We start from the raw sequence: 19,677 nt of genomic DNA on the forward strand, positions 1-19,677 counted from the left end.
ATAGACTTTTAAATTATCACTGGTAAATCGTTTACTCTATTTGCGACGCTGGATTTTCCCTTTCTTTTTCTAACAAAATTATATTTTTCTAATGAACCCAAATAAGAGATACTTTCATCAGTAAAAGGCGTGTGATTTTACTGGAAATAGACCTTTTCATAAATTACGTCACGAACATCACTTGCCTCGTTTTGAAATTATTGCCATGGTGATTAACTCCCAGCGGATTTTATTAAAACTACTTCCTATTCATAAAAAAATCATTTAATGCCTCAAGGGACATAATCACCATTGTAATTGTTTGAATGCGAGGCAACAAGTGATGTTTGTGACGTAATTTATGAAAAGGTCTATTGTAATGGTCACATCAAACTCGAACCCAGACCCTCAGTTTGCTTTTTTACGATTCTGATAGCCCTAAAATCAAAAAGTTGTGCAAGTGGCTCTGGGTACGAGATTGAGTTCACACATTAACTTCCTCTTGGAGGAAAATGATTTGTTTTGAATATTTATTCAAGATTTTCAATATTATGACGTACTTATTTGAATACTTTGACCAATTCAGAAATTTTTGAATCAAAAAAATTATCTTTCGCCTTGGTTACTGTAGTTGGGTTTTTAAACAAATTAATTTTGATCACGCCTTCTTTGACTTGAGATTCTAATGTTATGTTTTATGAAAAAAAATGGTAAGATGGGGTCGGACTGAGGACTTTTAGACTACTCTAATATTGAGATTTAACTTTTTGTACGTGATTGGTCTTCACTAGGAGATATGAAATTTGACTTTTTTAATTTTGCTTAAATTTCGTGATTGAAATTTGATACAGTTTTTTTTTCAGTTCAGTTTATAGTTTTCTTTTTTTTTCGAATTACAATTTTTTATAAATATAGGTAATTTTCTATTTGATATATTTATTTATATAGTATCTTAGTGAAATAATTTTTTGGGTATAAAATATTGATTAGTAGGAATCTGCAATTCAATTTCTTTGATATTTTGGAATGGTGTCAGACATGCAATAGAACTAGAATAGACGGTCATAACCTGGGGAGTAAAGCAATGAGACCTTGAGCTGGAGGGGTATTACCTTAAGGGAAGAAATTGTCTCGGGATTTAATTTCGCACTTGAGAGGGATTTTTGTTTAAAATATGGCTTATTTTGCCCCCAAAACACCAATAAAAACCATGAGAATATTCTTGCTCTTGCTCGTCAAAAAACCGCGAAATTAAATTCTGCGAAAATTTATCTACCCTTAAGGTAAGTTGGCGAGATGATGGGTATGTCCGAGTCAAAGTTCGAAAATCGACCCTTAGAGATACTGAACTTCGAAAATTTTGTTCATTTTTGCCACTGTTAGAGACTGTCTCCCCAAAGTTTCAGTAAAGGTTTTCAAATTAGAGTCCAAATTTAAAAATTAAACGGATTGAATCTAGCGTTTTCTTGTTTTCACGTGGCCCATATTTTCAAAATCTTACAGTATATTTTACGTTCATGCATCAGTATCGGGTGGTTGTACCGTTAAAACCGATCGGGCCGCACAACTTACGTAGGGAATAGGTGGCTTTAAAGCCTACGTAGACAAAAATGACGGTTTCGTCCGTGCTCGTTGGAAAGCTATTCAAGAGTGGAATATTAGTGAGTGGTCAGAAATTGTTTACTTGGAGGAGTGAAAGATATTCTAAAAATTCGCAGCCTCACCTCTAAACCCCTTCTTCGAAAAATTTAAAGCGGAAAATGAAATTAGAAATAGAAAAAGGACAAGAAAAAGATCAATATCTTGTTGTGCGCTGTATAACGAATGTTTTTAGCTTTTTGAGTTTCAAGCCTAAAATGTTCCTATTTTCACCATTTTCAGAATATTTTATCTATATTTAGGCTGCGCGCATCCCCAGAATTGATTTTGATGCATCAAAAACTATTAACCTTTAGACACCGCTGTTTTTAAAAACAGCGCGCGCTGCTGCCGCTGTTTTTTTCATGAAAATGGAGGTTTCGCGGAAAATGTCATAAAATCTGAACCGCTAAAGCTTAAGTAAAAAGTAAACCCATTTTGAAAAGCTAAGGATCTATTTTTTCAGATAATACCAAAAAGACGCCTCATCACCCTTTTAAACCTGACTACACAGCCTCAAATCAAAACAGTAAAAATTCCATGTTTACGATTTTTTCACTTTTTTTCTTTTTTTTGACAAATTGAATGAAAAAAGTGGGTACAAGGTAAAGATTGGTCCCAGAAAAATTATTTTGTTTTAGTTTATGTTATAAGCCACCATTGTGTGAAATTTCAGGGCTGAAGAAGAAGCTCATTTCATCTCAGAATCTAAGTTTCGGTGAAGCACACTTTTCCACCAAAATCGACACTCCGGCCACAACAGGTAAATTAAGTGGTCCCGTTGCTCTAAAATTGGCCCTGCACTTACCCTAAGCCTGTAAAATTACTACAATAATCATAACTGACTCTCTATCATGTAAATTCAAGCAATAAAACACCAGAATAGTGGAAAAACTGAGGCAAAACAGCCCTGAGTTGTTGGAGCTAGAGATAGGCATGTATGTCAGGAAATACCCCCTAAAACCCCTTCAAACCACATAGAAACTGCCAATAAAGGTTCTCTATCTCATATAATGATATTTATATGCTGAAACCAAGAAAAAACCAGACATAAACATGACTTTTCAGTCCAAAAATCCATCAAACACCCTCTGTCCACCACTAAAACGATGTTTTGTTGACATTTGAAAAATACACCGACATTGAGTTCCGATATCTCGAGATGTATAAAAGCAGGACCCGTAAAATTTTTAAAAAATGAACCTTCACCCCTATCCTGTCTGCTAAATTTTACAGAATAGAAAAATTCAAACTGGTCTTTATTTTATTAAACTTTGAAAGGACCCCAGTATCAAAACGTACGTGGTACGTCTCTCGGCCTGTATATATGACGTACGTGGTACGTCTCTCGGCGGCTAAAGGTTAAAGGGGATGAGTTCAGCCTAGAATTATATATAAAGTGTTCCCGTTTCATATCTGACGCATGTTTTATATGAGACCGGTGTCTTCTATTGTTATAAATTGTTCGATTTCGCCCTGAATAAATACAAAATTCGAGAAAAAATTGCTTTTTTTCTTCATTCTTTTATTAACCAATATTGCTCCACGTCCGTGTCAATTCAATATGTGAAAAAGCTTGTATGTAATTTAAAATTGATGAATAAGCAAATGATACCCAAGTAGTTTAAAACAAAAATCCTGTAAAATCATCATCCCATTATTTTCTTTTCTCTGTTTGTACTCTGCTCTGTAAATTGTTTCCCGCGTTTTTTTCACCACGACACTGATTACTCTCATATCACGTGACATAAGTTTATTTTCATATCGTTCCACGACCTTTTCATGTTTTGTTCACGTGATAATTTAACAAAATTCCCGGGAGATTTTTGTTCGAATGTGGTGGAGCAGATGATTTTTTTTCTCTCATTCTCAATTTGACTTGACGTTGAGACAGACTGTGTCGTACCTCTTTTCAGCAAATTACACCCCAGCCCTCATTGAGGATTGTTTATTTCCAGAAAGATCATATATTGAAGATGACAACCGAACGTGTAGCAAACTTTTTAGCTGGACCAAGCTCACTCCCAGTAGAGGTATGTTGTTGTTTTTGTTTTTGAAAGTCATAAATTTCATTTATTTTTCCTAAATTGAAAACACTTTTCTCTTTTTCCTGTCCACACCCCAGTTTTACAGGCAAATATTTAGAGCTACAAGGAAAAGTATGTTTACACAAAAATTTGAATTTGAAGTGTGTAGAAATTATGACGAAAGTCTAAGGAATCACTGCAATTTACACAATTCATTGCTTTGCTAATGCCCAGACAGACAATCTCCTATTGAACCGAATTAACGATTGCGCTATAGTCAAACCAAATCAACCAATTGAAATTTGATAACCAAACACAATAGACCTTTTTTCAAAGAGGCCACCCTGTTGAATAATTATGTAGTCCAGCAGAAAAACAATGATAAAACCATGCATAATTATTACAATATGCATGATACAGTATAATTAACTTAATTTGTTTTTTGAAATATATTGCTAGAGGAGATTTGTGGTTTGTTGATGGGCTCCCCCAGGGGCTGACGTGACATGTGAATGAGCATTTTTTCTGCCATGAACATTTGAATTAGATTTTTTTCAACGCCTGTACGTGAATGGAGATATCAGTCATGGACCATATCAAAAGTAGCCAAAAGTAAAAGATGATAAGGGGCTTTGGCAAAACCAGATTAATGCAGGTTCCGTACCACCTTAGACTGGGGCAAGGGGCCATGATCCCTCACTTTTTTGCAAAAAATAGATGTTTCTAATTCTATGATTTACCTTGAGGGAACTTATTTTGGTGAGAATTAATTTTGGTGAAATTGGTGAGCGAACTCAAAATTCACCAAATTTAGTTCCCACCAAAATTAATTTTTTAGGTAATTCGCCAAATTAAAGGGATAATCAGATGGTCTGAGATATTTTGCCTGCAGATAGCTTCTAGGATTTTAGGAAAAACCTCTAAATTTTTCGGTGTACTTATTTTCCTAACTCAAGTTATGCCACTTTGAAATCTCGAAAAATGGGACTTTTCAGGGACTTTTCACACTTTTTTCTATTGTTTTCAAGCAAAGGTTCAAAATTTCAAAGTGGCATAACTTGAGTTAGGAAAATAAGTACACCGAAAAATTTAGAGGTTTTTCCTAAAATCCTAGAAACTATCTGCAGGCGAAATATCTCAGACCATCTGATTATCCCTTTAAGTTCCCGCCAAAATTTAAAAAAAATCGTTGATTCGCCAAAATAAGTTCTCGCCAAAATTAAGAAAATTCCTGGTTCACCAAAATTAGTTCTCACCAAAATTAGAAAACAAATTTAAATCGACTGTTTGTCAAAATTAGTTCTCACCAAAAAAAGTTCCCTTTTAAAAGGTCACTATAACCTTAGCCCACTTTGAATCAAGGCGCGGACCCTGTTATGTTAACACCGTATTAACTTGGAAACAGAGGGGAGGGTGTTTACTTTTTCAATAACTCAATTTCAGTAGTTTTGAAAAATCAATGAACATTATTAAAACATTTTAAAGATCAGCCTCATAGATAATTATGCATCTGCTCTTTCAAGTATCTAGGCGTTCTAAATTTCAAAAATATTTCAAAATTAGCACGTGGACGCATTTGTGTTGCAAATTGAATTTTCAAAATTTTTTAGCAAAAGTTAAAACACAAAAGTTAAAGTTCTTTCTGAAAAAAGTTGCAAAACTTTCCTCTTCTACAAAAATTTTATCCCTCAATCGCTGACATGAACACAATTCATGAACATAAACTGAAATTCAAGAAAATTACCTAAAGTTTTACAATAACAGTTGTTTGACTGCTATAAATGAAAAGAACTTTTTTCACCCTATGGATAAGAACTGAATAAGAACAAAGTGAAAAAAAAATAAGAATAGCTGAGCCTCAGAAAACTTTACTGGTTTTTATGAAAAAAGTGTATGTTATACTTATTTAGGCTCTAGAATACATTTAAGCACTTTCAATCCAATGCAATGCATTCCTTTTAATATTTTTTGTTTTTATTTTTCAGGTACTTCAACAAGCTGCTTCAGAAATGCTGAATTATAGAAAACAGGGCTTTGGTGTAATGGGTATGTTAAAGTTTAAAATTTCAAATTTTTACATATATCTTTTTGGAAAATTTACAATCATTATTTATGATCAATAAAACCCTGTAGAAGAAAATAGTTTAGGAGGCTGATTCAGAAAGACAAGCTTTTGTGAAAATCATAATGTTCAAAATTCGGTTTTTGAATGTTTGTCTCACGAATGTTTCATTTTAGAAACTCAAACATGATATTTTTGAACGTCCATTGATTTTTCATTTTTGATTTTACAGCTGACTTTGTGGCTGGGTACACTGCCGAAAATGTAGCCACCTGAAACACGTTTGCTTAGAATTGGCTCTATGGTAATGTTGTATTGAATATTTCTTGTTTTACAGAGATGAGTCATCGTTCTAAAGAGTTTGCTGAAATTTGTACAGAAGCAGAAGCTGATATGAGAAAATTGATGTAAGTCGGGTGACTTTTTTTTCTGTTTTATGGAAATTCCATTCACTATAATTTAGTTTGTTTGGTTGGGCGAAGAGCTATTTTCCTTATCAAATAAAAATTGAATATTGCATTTTTTTTTAAATTCAAGGGATCAATATAATATATTGTGGCATTTTAAATCTTAATATCATAGTTTTCTTTTATAATTGTAATATTTCTTATCCTTTTTTAGGAACATGCCAAAAGAATACAAAGTGTTGTTCTTACAAGGAGGTTGCACTGGAATGTTTGCTGCTGTTGCAATGAACTTCCTTAAAGGTTGGTAGTTTTTTATAAATTTTACCACCTTTGCTTGAAATTTTAAAATTAACTTCACAAAGTTTAATCTTGTATAAATTGTTTCCAAATGGTTTCATGTTATAGAGCTATATACTTAAAAGTTCCCAAACCGAATAATTTTGAAAAATAGATTCTTTTATGGTACACTATGTATATATTGGGTCACTTCTGTATTTTAAATCTGTATTTTATTTAAACTTGCATCATCTATGTCTTTTTCTGAAACAATTTTTTTGAAGAGGTCGTTAACACTGTATAATGGTATTACAGTTTGAAAAATATTTTTCACAATTATTTCTCATGATTTATTATATTTATTTATTAGATTGTGACCGGGTAGCTCAGTCGGTAGAGCATTCACCTTACAATCTACGGGTTGTGGGTTCGATCCCCGGTCACCGCCAACTCAGCGGATGAGTAGCTTAGATTGGGTAATCTAATCTAGGCGGTAAGTTACTGGGAGCTGAGAGTAGGTGTGGCGCTCCACCTCAGCATTCGATCTCCCAGGTCTAGCGCAAATAGAAAAGGGGATAGACTCCCTCACTCCCGGCTCCGCCGACAGCCACCAGATGAATATACTTACTTTTTTTTTTTATTAGGCAAAGCTGACTACATATGCACTGGAACATGGTCAGAAAAAGCTGCCAAAGAAGTGAGTAAATAATAATACCTTTATATACATTGTTTGTTTTGAACATTTCATGCCAAGAATACTGCAGATTCAGTAATCAAAATCTGTAGTTCTTCTATAAAAGGCGAGTTTCTAATGTCCTAAGCTAACAATAAAACTTGTTTCAACTCATTTAAGCTCTGAGAATAGAAATATAATCCGTCAATCAATTGATAGCACGCGTAAGAGTTTTGAAGAAATAACATAGAGGGTTTTAAAATTTATCTGAGAAAGATGTCCAGAAAGAAGATGGTGATTGATAAATCTGTTACTTGGGACTAATTCTTGTAATGTCTCGGACCTTTCTTTGATGATCCTTCATTCATTTCCAGTGATGTTGAACGAATTGCGAGTTTTCAGAAAGAAATAATATTGAGAGACATTATAGGTTTTAGTCGCAACTATTCTTTTCATCTCCTATAAAGATTTTCAACAGTCCTGAAATATTATTGCTGTATCTCGAAGCTGTGCAGACTGTCACTTTTTATATTAAATGTATCGAATATTTAATCTGACTGTTTTGTTTTTTATCTCTAGGCTGAGAAATACGGTCAGGTCAACTACGTCGTTCCAAAACCAGAAAAATATTTAGGAGTTCCATCGACTGACCAGTGGAAACTTTCGCCAGATGCTGATTACGTTTATTATTGTTTCAATGAAACTGTTGGAGGTAAATATTCATTGTTGTTTTGTTTAACAATGTACTGTACAGTACTAATTTGCTCATGATAGGCCATAAGTGATACTTTGGAAATATCAAGTCAAATTGTTTGATCTAGACAATAATGGACACTATTATCCTGAAGGGCTCATTACATACACAAATTCTGTCGATCGATTTTGGGAAATCTCGTATAAAAACTTGCCTCCTTGCAACGATTTCTCATTCTGTGAAATTATTGCAGATCTGTTTTGCTAAACTTTTCCTGCCATACACAATGTAGATGGAGGAAAGCATTTTTTTCTGTAGAGTATAAAAATTTACTGAACATTATATTTACAATCTCATAGTTTACCACTGCTTGTCTGGTAGTAAATTTTCCCGTCGATAATATGTTGCGTCTCATACGGCTTTTCATAAATTATTGCGTAATACTTGAAAGCGAGGCTAGCGATGTTCCGATTTTTAAAAATGGCGGTTTCAGTACATAAACACAAGGAAAACTGGCTGACTGACTCGAAGTATCTTGTCTGAAATTCAAACTGTTATCATCAAATCATTGCTCACAACTGTTATTTTTACAACAACTATACAACTGTTATTTTTATAACAACATATACAACTGTTATTTTTATAACAACATAAACCAAAACTCAACAATGGCTCATAGCACATTGGACATAGAGAACCAGCAGCCAGAGGATTATGAGCTGGAAACTGAAGATTTTGAAGAACTCAAAATCGTTGGTGAGTCAATTTAAATATAACTGAATCTAGACTATGCATGAGCTTCACTACTTCAGTCAGCTTACCTTCTTCTTCTGTCTGCAAGTGCTCCTTTAGCTGAGTGCAAAGCCCCTCTTCTGGACTCTGGTCTGAATGATCTCTGATTCTGATGTTTTATGATCTGATTCTTTTCTCAGGGTAAGGTTTGTTTGACTGATGTACATAACCCTAACACTACTTTTCTCTCTTTTCTCTACAGATGCTGAGTCTATCAAGTTGACTGAAGTAGATATTGACGATCCACACGTTCACGTTGACATGTCAGTATTATCAAAAATACAAGGTTGAACATTTAAAAAGGTGGCTGCTCTATCGTGGTGACAAACTCCACAACATCGAAACATTAAAAAGTGCCCAAGTCAGAGTTTTGGATTATTTTGAAAACAATACGCATGGCATAATTATAGATCCAACAACGGACAAAAAATGGATCAGAAAGAAAGCAGATTCGATGGGAGTGATATTGAGCCCCATTTGGAAGGTTAAAACTTTACCATCTACACCGTCTATACTTGCTGATCAAAAGCTAAACGCAGCTGAAACAAATATGGATGGATGGTCCAAATCTCTTGATGGTATGCCAAATTTTACGGTTGACAATATCAAGGCGTATAATGAAAAAATCACCAAACTATTTTGTCAAAAATCGACAGCAATCAAAAAACATTTCATTAGAGGAACACAATTTTCAGAGGAGAGGTTTATTGACTTACCCTCTACATTTTCCAAGTCAGACGAGGATTTATTTTGTGTAAAAACTATAATTGGCGCTAGCTTGAAAAAAGACTGTCGCTGGGCTGTTGTCGCTCTGTCAAAAACAGATGGGGAGATAAAATTTGCTAGTTGTGCCTGTGTTGCTGGAAAAGCTGGGACATGTTCACATAGCTATGCATTAATGAAAACAATTTTGAAATGGGTTATTGATCGCCGCACCATAATCCCTGAGGAGAAAGCTTGCACTTCGCAACGCTGTGCTTGGAACCAGGTCCAAATGAGGAAACATGAGGAAAATATTAATCGCATGCCACTTAGTGAACTGACATTTAAATCACCGCCATGCTTAAAGCGTAAGAGATCTGTCAATAAGGATGACAAGGAGGAGCCAGGACCATCCAAAGAATCAAAAGGGATAACTTCATCTCTGTACGAATCTCGAAAACACCCTGCTGCATGTCCACCAAATCTTGCAGTCCTCTCTAACCTATTAGGTGGAATAATCGACATTCCTGGTCCAAAACTGATTAATGCCAGCCCGGAATATTACCCTACCGCAAAACGACCTTTGGTGATGCACCATCAGGATCAATGTTGAGTTACCAGTGCCCGTTGATGCCACCTAATTTTAAGGTGTATTGTAGCATTGAACGTGAACCTGTTGACTGTGAGCCAAATTTTTACTACCCAACATTTCCTTTTAAAGAAATAAATAACAAAATGGCAAGTTATGAAGAGGACATACATATTATTGAAATAAAGAAAATAACTCTTTTGGAAAATTTAAAGATCAGTGCGAGAGAGAGTGAATCAATCGAAGAGGATACCAGAGAGCAAGCCAGTAATCCCAAATGGTTCGAATATCGAAAAAATCGTTTTACAGCGTCGTTGTGCAATCGCCTTACAGGGAGAAATGCACCGAAAACCCCCAGAGGTTTGACAACTCTGGCTAAAAATTTTGTCCATCCAAAGGAAGTGAACAAAATTGTAAAACTTAAGATGGACTACGGGAAATTTTATGAACCGATAGCCATAAGACATTATGAAACTTATATGAAACTTTCTGGTTTCAAAATCAACGTCGAGGCTTCTGGCTTAGTGTTGGATGAGACCAATTACATTCTAGGTGCAACACCTGATGGTAAAGTCACTTGTGATGGTGAAATGGGGATTTTGGAAGTAAAATGTTCTGACCAGTACAAAGATATTGACCCAAAAGCAATATGTGTAATTTCGCCAAACCCCATGGTGATAAAAGATAAAGACGGTATTTTCCGAATTAGTAAGGAACATTCTTACTATATAACCAAGTACAGATGCAATTGGCACTTACTTGTCAGACTTGGTGTGACTTTGTTTTATATACATCTCAAGGACTGATTATTGACAGGGTGAAATTTGATCCCCTGTACTGGGAAGTATTACAAAAAAAAATTTTAGATTTTTATTTTACATATATGTTGCCTCAAATTGTAGATTCATAGATATTATTTATTATTTTTATTTATTTTTTTACAGGTTTTTTTGTCTTTTGGGCTTGAAAGTAAAATCAAACAGTCCTAAAATCATTTTCCTTTTATGTATACATGATAAAACTTTGAGCTTTATCCTGTGTTTTAAACAAAAGTGTTGGGATCTCTCTCTTCTTCTGGAAAAGGTTCTCTTTTTATATTCTGACTTTTAAAAGTAAGAAAATAGCGTAAGGTTTACTATATAAGGAGTAATCTAGTATTTTTTTTTTGTAACTTTTGCAAAACTTTGTATTTTTAATTCCACTAGGGAATGTATTTACTTCAGGACTATTTTAGTATTTTAAGAAAGTTGACATTGAATCAAGATTCTTACTCTCCAGTTCCTCCAAGAGACTACGGTATGCTCCCATTCTAATGAAAAAACCTTTAAAAGTGAAGAAAGTCTTTCGAATTCTGTGTTATTATGTTAAAATGTTTGAGGTTTATTAGATCCATAGGGTCAAACCAAATTTATAAAACGATGAACTTTTTTTTCCTGGAAGAAGCCTTTTTGGAAAAACCAATTTGAAAGTGAAATTTTGGCAAAAATTCGATTGAAAATGGTAGCTTATTTTTAAATCATTAATTTAGACCCAGCAAGTAAAGAGAGACAACTTGAATACAAATTATAAGTAACAATATATTTCCAGGACCTCAGTTGACTGGTATAATGAGCACTAATATATACAATAATAAGAAAAATGATACATGAAAAATAACTAGTTATACAGTGGAAAAAATGTCAAAATTAAAATATAAATAATATATATATATAAACCTAGTTAAAAAATGACAGACCCTCTCATACCAAGAAATATGTCTCTCAAAGAGTGAAATAATGAAATAATTCATGTGATTTACAAGTTTAAAAAGGATAGGAAATTTGCAAAATCATTCTTTATTTACATTTTGCAGCATTATTTTGAGGTGATGAAAGCAGCCTTCTAGTGTTATAAGTTTTCACAGTAGATTTGCTTTTTAACATAGTAGCTTAAAATATCTCTTTCTTTTCTAAAAAAGTAATCCATATCTAAGATATAGGAAAAATTTGTAAAAATCTTTATAAACTTTTCAAAATAGGTTCTTGAAAATTACACAAAAAACCACAAACAGATATCATTTGATTCAAAGATCCCAACATGTTCACAGGGATAACCCGATCAAAGATGTGAAAACATTTTAACCTTTGAATCATTCGCTCAACATGAATTCTCTCGCTAGCAATTTGTTGAGTTCGAACCACTTCTTCTGCGTCCAACTGTTCACGTCCCTTCAAAAAAGAAGGTATAATTAAATCAACTCCAATGGGCTTTAAGTAGTCATCAATAGTAAACCCCCGGTCAGCCATTATTGCATCCCCTTTTTCCCATAGTTCTGGGTACAGTAGTCCACTTTTTATCACAATGTTCTTATCTGAAATACTCCCAGGAAATGCAGATGAAATAAACGTGAATCCTCCTCCTGGAGCAATCCCTACGAGCACTTTAACTGTTGTGTGACTTTTATAGTCAGACCACATCATTTTGTGGTTAATCAGTGAAGAGGGTACTGCCACTTTAAATTCAACACCATCAATAATAACCCTTGTTTTAGGGAATTTTTCTTTACAAGATTTTGGCATTGTGGCATCAACTTGGGCCCTCGTTGGCCAGATACAGATTGAACTGAATTGCGAATACATAAAATTTATCCACGTAATCACAGTATTGCTGACTGATCCCTCTGAGATGTCAAACAAGAAGCTCAAATGTTCAACATCAAAGTTCCTTCTAAGGCGAACAACGGTTAAAAGAAAACTTTCAAAAGCAGATAAAGTACGTGGTCTACCAGCTGCTGATAAGCCTTTGACAGCTTGGTTATTGTACAGAATAATGCTCTCTCCCATGTGGCCAGAGTTAAGTGAGAAAAACACTGATTTAAGAATCTCCACCGTTGGAAAGGCGGTATAGTGTTTACACATTTTGTCACTTCCCATAACGTGGTCAATAAACCGACGTTTCAAAGACTGACTCGATTTTAACTGTTGTTTCAATAAATTGTGTTCCTCTAAAAGTTCATGGTATTTTGCCTTCCAATCGATTGATTCTTCCATTTCTGGTTCTGGGACTGGATCCTGTTGTGGTTCAGGAAAAGCAGGAAAAGGTTCTTGGGTTTCTCTACACTTTTTTTGTGGGGATGCTCTTGAAGTTGGTGGCTTTCGCTTTTTTGAATTTGTCGTGTTTGTTGATGAGCTCGCATCTAAAGCTTCATCCTCAGTAAAATAAGGGATAACAGTCTCTTTATTTGAAAGTCTCTTCTTTGTACCTCCTGGAGGACGATAGATATCTTCTGGTCTGAAATGTTTTTCACACAGTACCGTTGTTTTGGTTACTTTGAAGTTGTCTTTTCCATTTGCACGTTTGATACGAGAGCACCAGTATTTGACTCTGTTTGCATTGTCAGGGAACGTAAAAAACGATATATTTGATGTGACTCTTTCTCCCCCTTCTTCTTTAAATGTTCTATTATTACATCCATAAGCTGCACATTGTCTTCCAAGTGATTGTTTGTGTTTTCTTTTTGGTTTTTCATTAGATATCTCACTGCTTCCTTGCTTGTTGTCCGCCATTTTCGTTTGTTATGATTCCGTGGAACATCGCTAGCCTCGTTTTCAAATATTACGCAATAATTTATGAAAAGCCGTATCAGTTAAGATAAATTTAATAATTTTGATTCAAAAACTTACGTTATATTACATCAAATCTTTCCAAATTTTAGGAGTGGAATTCGAAAATATCCCTGAAACAAATGGTGTTCCATTGATTGTTGACATGTCCTCAAATATTATGACAAGAAAAATCGATATCACAAAATTTGCAGCCGTCATCGCAGGGGCGCAAAAAAACCTGGGACCGGCTGGTTTGACAATGGTTATCGCACGTGAAGATATGTTGGGAAAGGAACAAAAGATTTGTCCAACGGTTTGGAACTTTAAGAAACAAGCTGATGCGGATTCGAGGCTGAACACACCACCTTGTTATTGGTCAGTGACTTTAATATGTTTCAAATTTCCATTGATGAAAAGGGTTTACATAAAAATAAATTAAGGGCTGGACTTTAGTTTAGCTTGTTTATCATGCCTTATTGTGTTCCCAAGGAACTTTATTTTTATTTAAGTTTCTTGGTGTTCCTAATAATTTATGAACATTATGATTGGACATTCATTTCTTTCATTCAGTTCAATATTTTATACCACTCAGGATTATCTTTTAAACGAGCCTTAAACCGATATCTAATTCAGATTCTATCGAAAGTTACAGCTTTTCTTTATCTCCTCTGCAAATTATATTAAGACAGACTTTAGACATTCATTTTTTCTATCATTTCAGTATTTACATGACTGGTCTTGTCTTCAAGTGGATTCTGAAGAACGGTGGGGTCGATTATTTCCACGATTTGAATACCAAAAAATCCAAGCTTTTATACGATACAATCGATGATTCTCTCGGTTTTTATAAACCGATTATCAACGAAGGTTCTCGATCGCGAGTCAATATCGTTTTCCGTGTCGGAGGACCGCAAGGAGATATCGATGTCGAGAAGAAATTCGTCGAGAAAGCAAAAGAAAATGGTTTGTTCGGTCTAAGTGGCCACCGGTAAGGTTTGATTCGTTTTGTTTGATATTTTTGTACTTTTTCTTTCAAACCGCTGTTGTATAAAACTTAACCAACACTGATAAGGGAAATTTTGATATAAAGTTTTAAAGTTTATAGCCACTACATAAAAAAATAGATTTCCCTAATATTTTGTTCATTTTGAGAAAGGATGGTCATGACTCCGGGGGGGGGGGGTACTTAAGCAAAAATGGGTGCTGGGTATGTGTGGACGGTAAGGGTCGGTTTTTTCACCTTTCAAAGTCTCTCTAAGGGTTGGAAAATTCACGATTTCTAGGAAATTTTTTGGATTTTGAGTGAATAAATTAGAAAAATATCTCTGTAAGGGTAGGGTATTTTTCAAAAATCGAAGAAAAATCTAAGGGTCACCTTTTCAGCAACAATCAGTCTCTCTAAGGGTCGGCTTTTGGAGGTCCCATTCGCACATACCACTCATCCACCAACCCTAGTACCCCCAGGCATGACTCCGGTTATAAGACAGTCTGATCTAGTGAGGATTTTCATTACAAACTACTGATCACTTAATTTAAAATGGCTGTTTTGTCTGAACTGCCCGTAATAGCTGTGAATCTTTTTATAATTAACTTGAGGGGATTACACTAATTAGCATGTCAAAGCCATTTGAAATGATCTCGTTTTGTGATGATATTTTCATCAACCATTTATATTTAACGGACAAAAAGTTTTTTTACTGGAGGTATGGCGTTGGACTTTGAACTTTAGAAATGTATGGTATTATAAACCTTTGATACATTAGATTCATTAGGAACTCTCCTCTATTGCTACAATGAGATTTCTATCGTCCCATATTTTAAGTTCTATTTTCTGATGCAACATTTTTACACATTGCCCTTTTCTATATTATGTAATTTTACTGCAAGTTATCTCATCCCGAGGCAAAGATTATTATACTTTAAGTTTTTTCAGTAATCACTGTGTTATTAAAATGAGCTTCGTCATCTTGCAAGCTAAAACTTTCAGTGTATAAATCTATTTTGGTTTATGCCAGTGATGCTCCAATGAAATAGAATTTTTATACTTTATGCACCATGAAACCTCGTGATATTAGTTATTAATTGCGCTAATTCCCAGAAAATACGAAAATAAGTTCTTGCCCAGAAAAAGTTTTGATTTTTAAATTAGATAATTTTCAAATATCTTTGTTCAATTGCTAAATGAATTAATTCCGTGTTAAGTTCTTCCTTTTGCCCTTTTTCATTTTTATGTGACAATGTTGAAACATCTCTCGATGGGTCCTTTGTCTCCACATCAGGATAAATGATGAAATATCTAACCTAGAACGTCGAATTTAATTGAAAGTATTTAGCCTGGATTAACTGATTATTATTCAGTTGAACATATTTTCTTTCGAAAGTCCTCTTACATAAATAATAAAGGTGTAAGGCTCTCATTTGTGACGTCCTTTTTAGGGACACGAGACCTAGCCAAGAAGACTTCAAAGCTACAGCTATCCCGGATCTTGCTTTTCTGCAGGGGTCTTCTTTAGGCCGGCAAATTTCGCCGGTCCAAGGCACGAAAAAAATTCCAATTCACTGTTCGAAAATTTCGGTTCGCCGCCTCAAGTACATATTTACGCTAATCAATACACTGCACTTGCTGAGAATTCACCGGGCTAGAGTCTAGAGAAGTCGCCAAAGTTAATTTTTCCTTCGTCAGCCTACCAAAAACAAACCATAGCCCTCCTGATCCGATATCTACGGAAACTACTTAGTTAGAATACCGCGCTACTTTATACGTCAGATATACTCTGGTACATAGTACTAGGGTATTGATTAACAACGGTCTTTATTCTAATATGTTTTTAATCTTATCATTACTTGTTCTTTTTAGATCTGTTGGGGGATGTCGTGCTTCTCTTTACAATCCTGTCACTCTGGAACAAGTTCAAAAACTGTGTAAATTTATGAAGGATTTCCAAATGCAAAACCAGAACTAAACTTTGGTATATCCTTGACTGTCAGAAGACATTGTTGCACTTTTTCTGAAAATGGTAACTCGTTTCTGCATCCAAGATTTTATTTTTTTATACAAGACGAAATGGAGGATTTGAAAAGAAACAAAGGACAGTCAAACTGCGAGAATTTGGAAGATTGTAATGCGAGTGCGGGAAGGTACATTTTAATACTATTTATAATATTTAGATTATTTTAACAAAATGTCAGCACACATTTTAGGCAATTTTATGACAAATTTACAATATCTATCTTGTAATTCAAATCCTTGACTATTTATAGTGCTTTATGCTAACATTGCCTTTTTTGTTGCAATTTATACCGATATTTGTTAGGTAGTTTTAGTTTTTGACATTTCTTTTTAAAACTTTTCAATAAAATATTTTAAAAATCAACGATTAATAGTAAACTGAAGCCTGAAAATTTCGAGAAAAAGCAATCATCAAATATTTATTTGAATTTTCTTTACAATTAAACGGGTAGACAAGCCACAAATTTCAAAATCATTCTTATATGAACCCCTTAGTGTGCTTTTTGAGTTTTAAGCCTAATGTGTTCTTTTAATGTTTCTTCTTATTTTCACCATTTTGTAAGTATTTTAGAGCAATTTCCCAAGAAATTAGGTGTTTTAGAGTCCCTAAATAGTTCTTAATTTTGTCCTTGATATTTTATCTATCGAGCCTTATCTTCTTATATAGTTTACTTTTATAGTTTAGTTTTCATTTTACTGAGGTAATTTTGGGGTCTGTTACCTACTCGTTGCACTTTTTTCATCCGACATGCAACTCGACCTGACTAGAGGCTAGGTAAAGCAACAAATCAGCCTTAAAATTTCCTGTGTATGAGAGTCATTTACGAAAGACTTTTGAAAATAGCTAAAAGTTAGTTTACAATTTATGTCTGGTAGATGAAATACACTGAATTTGTAGGAAAGGCTGTACTCAAGAGCAATTTGTACTAAATTTAAGGAACGATAATGTTAACTAAATATTTGATTATTCTAAAAACCGCAAAATCTAGATCTTTTTTATCTCAGTATGGGATGAACACCTATTTTTTGGGGAGTTTCTAAACATCGACCAGAAATGGCGACCGCGACCAGCGACCACGACCGGCGACCAGATAAATTTGGATTATCGAGTTTTTCTTCTTTCTCCACCGTAGAGTCTCACTTATGATCATTTATTTATCGAATTGAAGAGTAAAGTTCACCCCTGTCAGTCGGAACCACTCCATAGAAATGGCAACTATTGCTTTAACGGGAAGGTGAAAAACTTTCCGAAATGGATAGAGTTTCTGAATCAGGAAGTTGACCAGTTGACCAGAAATCCACCGGGTAATCACTTCTTAATTCTACTTTCCCCATTCCCAATTAAAAACTTCCCGATTTGGAAACTTCTTCTCGATCGGGAAACAAAAATCAGCTTTGTTTACAAAAATTCAAGCTCCCGTTCGGGAACAATGAAAAGTTCTTGACCAAAACGGGAAACAGAAAAGTGATGAAATTTTCAATATGGAAACAGTTTCCTTTTTGGGTTATTTTCACCTTCCCGCTCGGGAAATATTTCCCGTTAAGGCAATAGTTGCCATTTCTATGTAGTGATTACGACTGCCTGTTTCACCTACAGTGATTATAAAGCCACGTGCAAAACGTGTAGAATAGCCATTTCAACGCTCTTGGAACTTGAATAGATTGTCAATTTCTATCCTTTTGTATTTTCGGCATCAAATTGATTAGTGACAAAATTTGTGCCGGAATTTATTTAGGAAGCTTTTTATTTGATCATCAGACCATTACTTTGTCAAAATAAGTCATTTTGACAATGTAAGGACAATGGAATAATTGATGAGATTCATATCTGGCCTTCTTAAAACTGGCCTTCCCAGCTTTTGCCTACTGACAATTTCTATCTATCCATACTAAAGGCATATCTCATTCGGTACAATTAAAATATTTGGTATAATAAAGTTTACAGGCATCACACTTAATTGCCCTGTCAACATTTTTGTCAAAAAGTGTAACTTTGTCTAGAAAATGACTGGTAACGTCAAATGTCACTTTTAGTATTCTCAGCTAGAGTAATCCTCAGCCACGTGCTCAGTGGTTCATTTGAAAGCCACATCAGGACTCGATTGGATGTTCTCTACGGTGGAGAGAGCAGATAAACTCGATAACCCAAATTTATCTGGTCGCCGGTCGTGGTCGCCATTTCTGAAGAGGGATAATCTAGAAGACGGGAAATATTAGAAAAGCGGGGTTTAGCCCGAGGTGGAGTATAAGGGGTTTACTTTAATTAGCAAAATTTAAGATAGCAAAACTTCGTCATCTATTCTTATGACCTATCATATAAAACATTGTGGTTTGCTTTTGAAAGCTCTATAAATATTTTTTCCTGGTGTTTGTACTTTTAAATTGACGTCATCAGAAAGTCAAGATGCCCAAGATGTCATCAGAAAAAATTAATTCCATATCTCAAATTGGCTATTTTTACCCCAAAAGATCCACAGGCCTGTACAATGGTAATTTACTTCGGGGTGGTAATTTCTGGCACAAAATTTTCACAGGGCTGTTAAATGGCCAAAATCAGTGTTCCTATTGAAAACATTGATTTAGTCCGTTAGAAAATGTTGAGAAAAGGAGCATCAATTCAAAGAATTGACTGGGATCGGCGGGAATTTAATTTGGTGAATTAGGAATTCGGAGACACTGAAATAGATGAGAATTACAACTAATTTTTCACGTAATATTATTTTTGATAAATTTTGCGGGAATCAAATTTGGCCAATGAACGATTTATGAAATCTTTGCGAGGATCTAATTAGGCAAATTTTGTCTGGAAATTGAAAACTTTTGAAACTTCAAGTAACATTGGCAACTCTGATTTGTACCTGGAATTATTAACAGCCAACATCCAATTTCCAAAATTATCGTTGTCTAATTTGATTTACAATCTATTGAAATTGATACTTATTTACAAAAGAACAAAAACAAAATAAATCTTGACATTATTTTTATATAAAGCCATCGTTCATTCGGCCATTCCATTTTATATCTATTCTATACAGGGGTGGACGAATTTCCAGAGGGTAATCCGAGAAAAATTTCCAGGGGGTGTTTTTTCATTTTTCCAAGGGGGTAAAAAGTTATTTTAAAATTTCCAGGGGGTAAAAGATTGCTTTTATTTCGGGATGAGCTTGATTTTCTACAAGATCCTTCACTAATTGGTCATTTGAAGTGATGGAGATGACGCGTTCTTTAGAAAAAGTAATAAGAT

General features: G+C 34.5%; 1 protein-coding gene across 1 annotated transcript; it reads left to right on the plus strand.

Moving 5' to 3' along the window:
* The first annotated feature begins 3,495 nt into the window (after positions 1 to 3,495).
* On the plus strand, positions 3,496 to 16,797 carry LOC136804409 (probable phosphoserine aminotransferase). Its single transcript, XM_067061124.1, has 9 exons — positions 3,496 to 3,650; positions 5,630 to 5,690; positions 6,044 to 6,113; positions 6,328 to 6,413; positions 7,034 to 7,086; positions 7,642 to 7,774; positions 13,534 to 13,798; positions 14,145 to 14,411; positions 16,281 to 16,797. Exons 1-9 carry the CDS (start codon positions 3,594 to 3,596, stop codon positions 16,384 to 16,386), a joined length of 1,098 nt encoding a protein of 365 aa, XP_066917225.1. The 5' UTR covers positions 3,496 to 3,593; the 3' UTR covers positions 16,387 to 16,797.
* Positions 16,798 to 19,677: the final 2,880 nt, after the last annotated feature.

Source organism: Clytia hemisphaerica, unplaced genomic scaffold, assembly GCF_902728285.1.
Source record: "Clytia hemisphaerica strain Z4C2 unplaced genomic scaffold, Clytia hemisphaerica genome assembly, whole genome shotgun sequence".
Classification (NCBI taxonomy): domain Eukaryota; kingdom Metazoa; phylum Cnidaria; class Hydrozoa; order Leptothecata; family Clytiidae; genus Clytia; species Clytia hemisphaerica.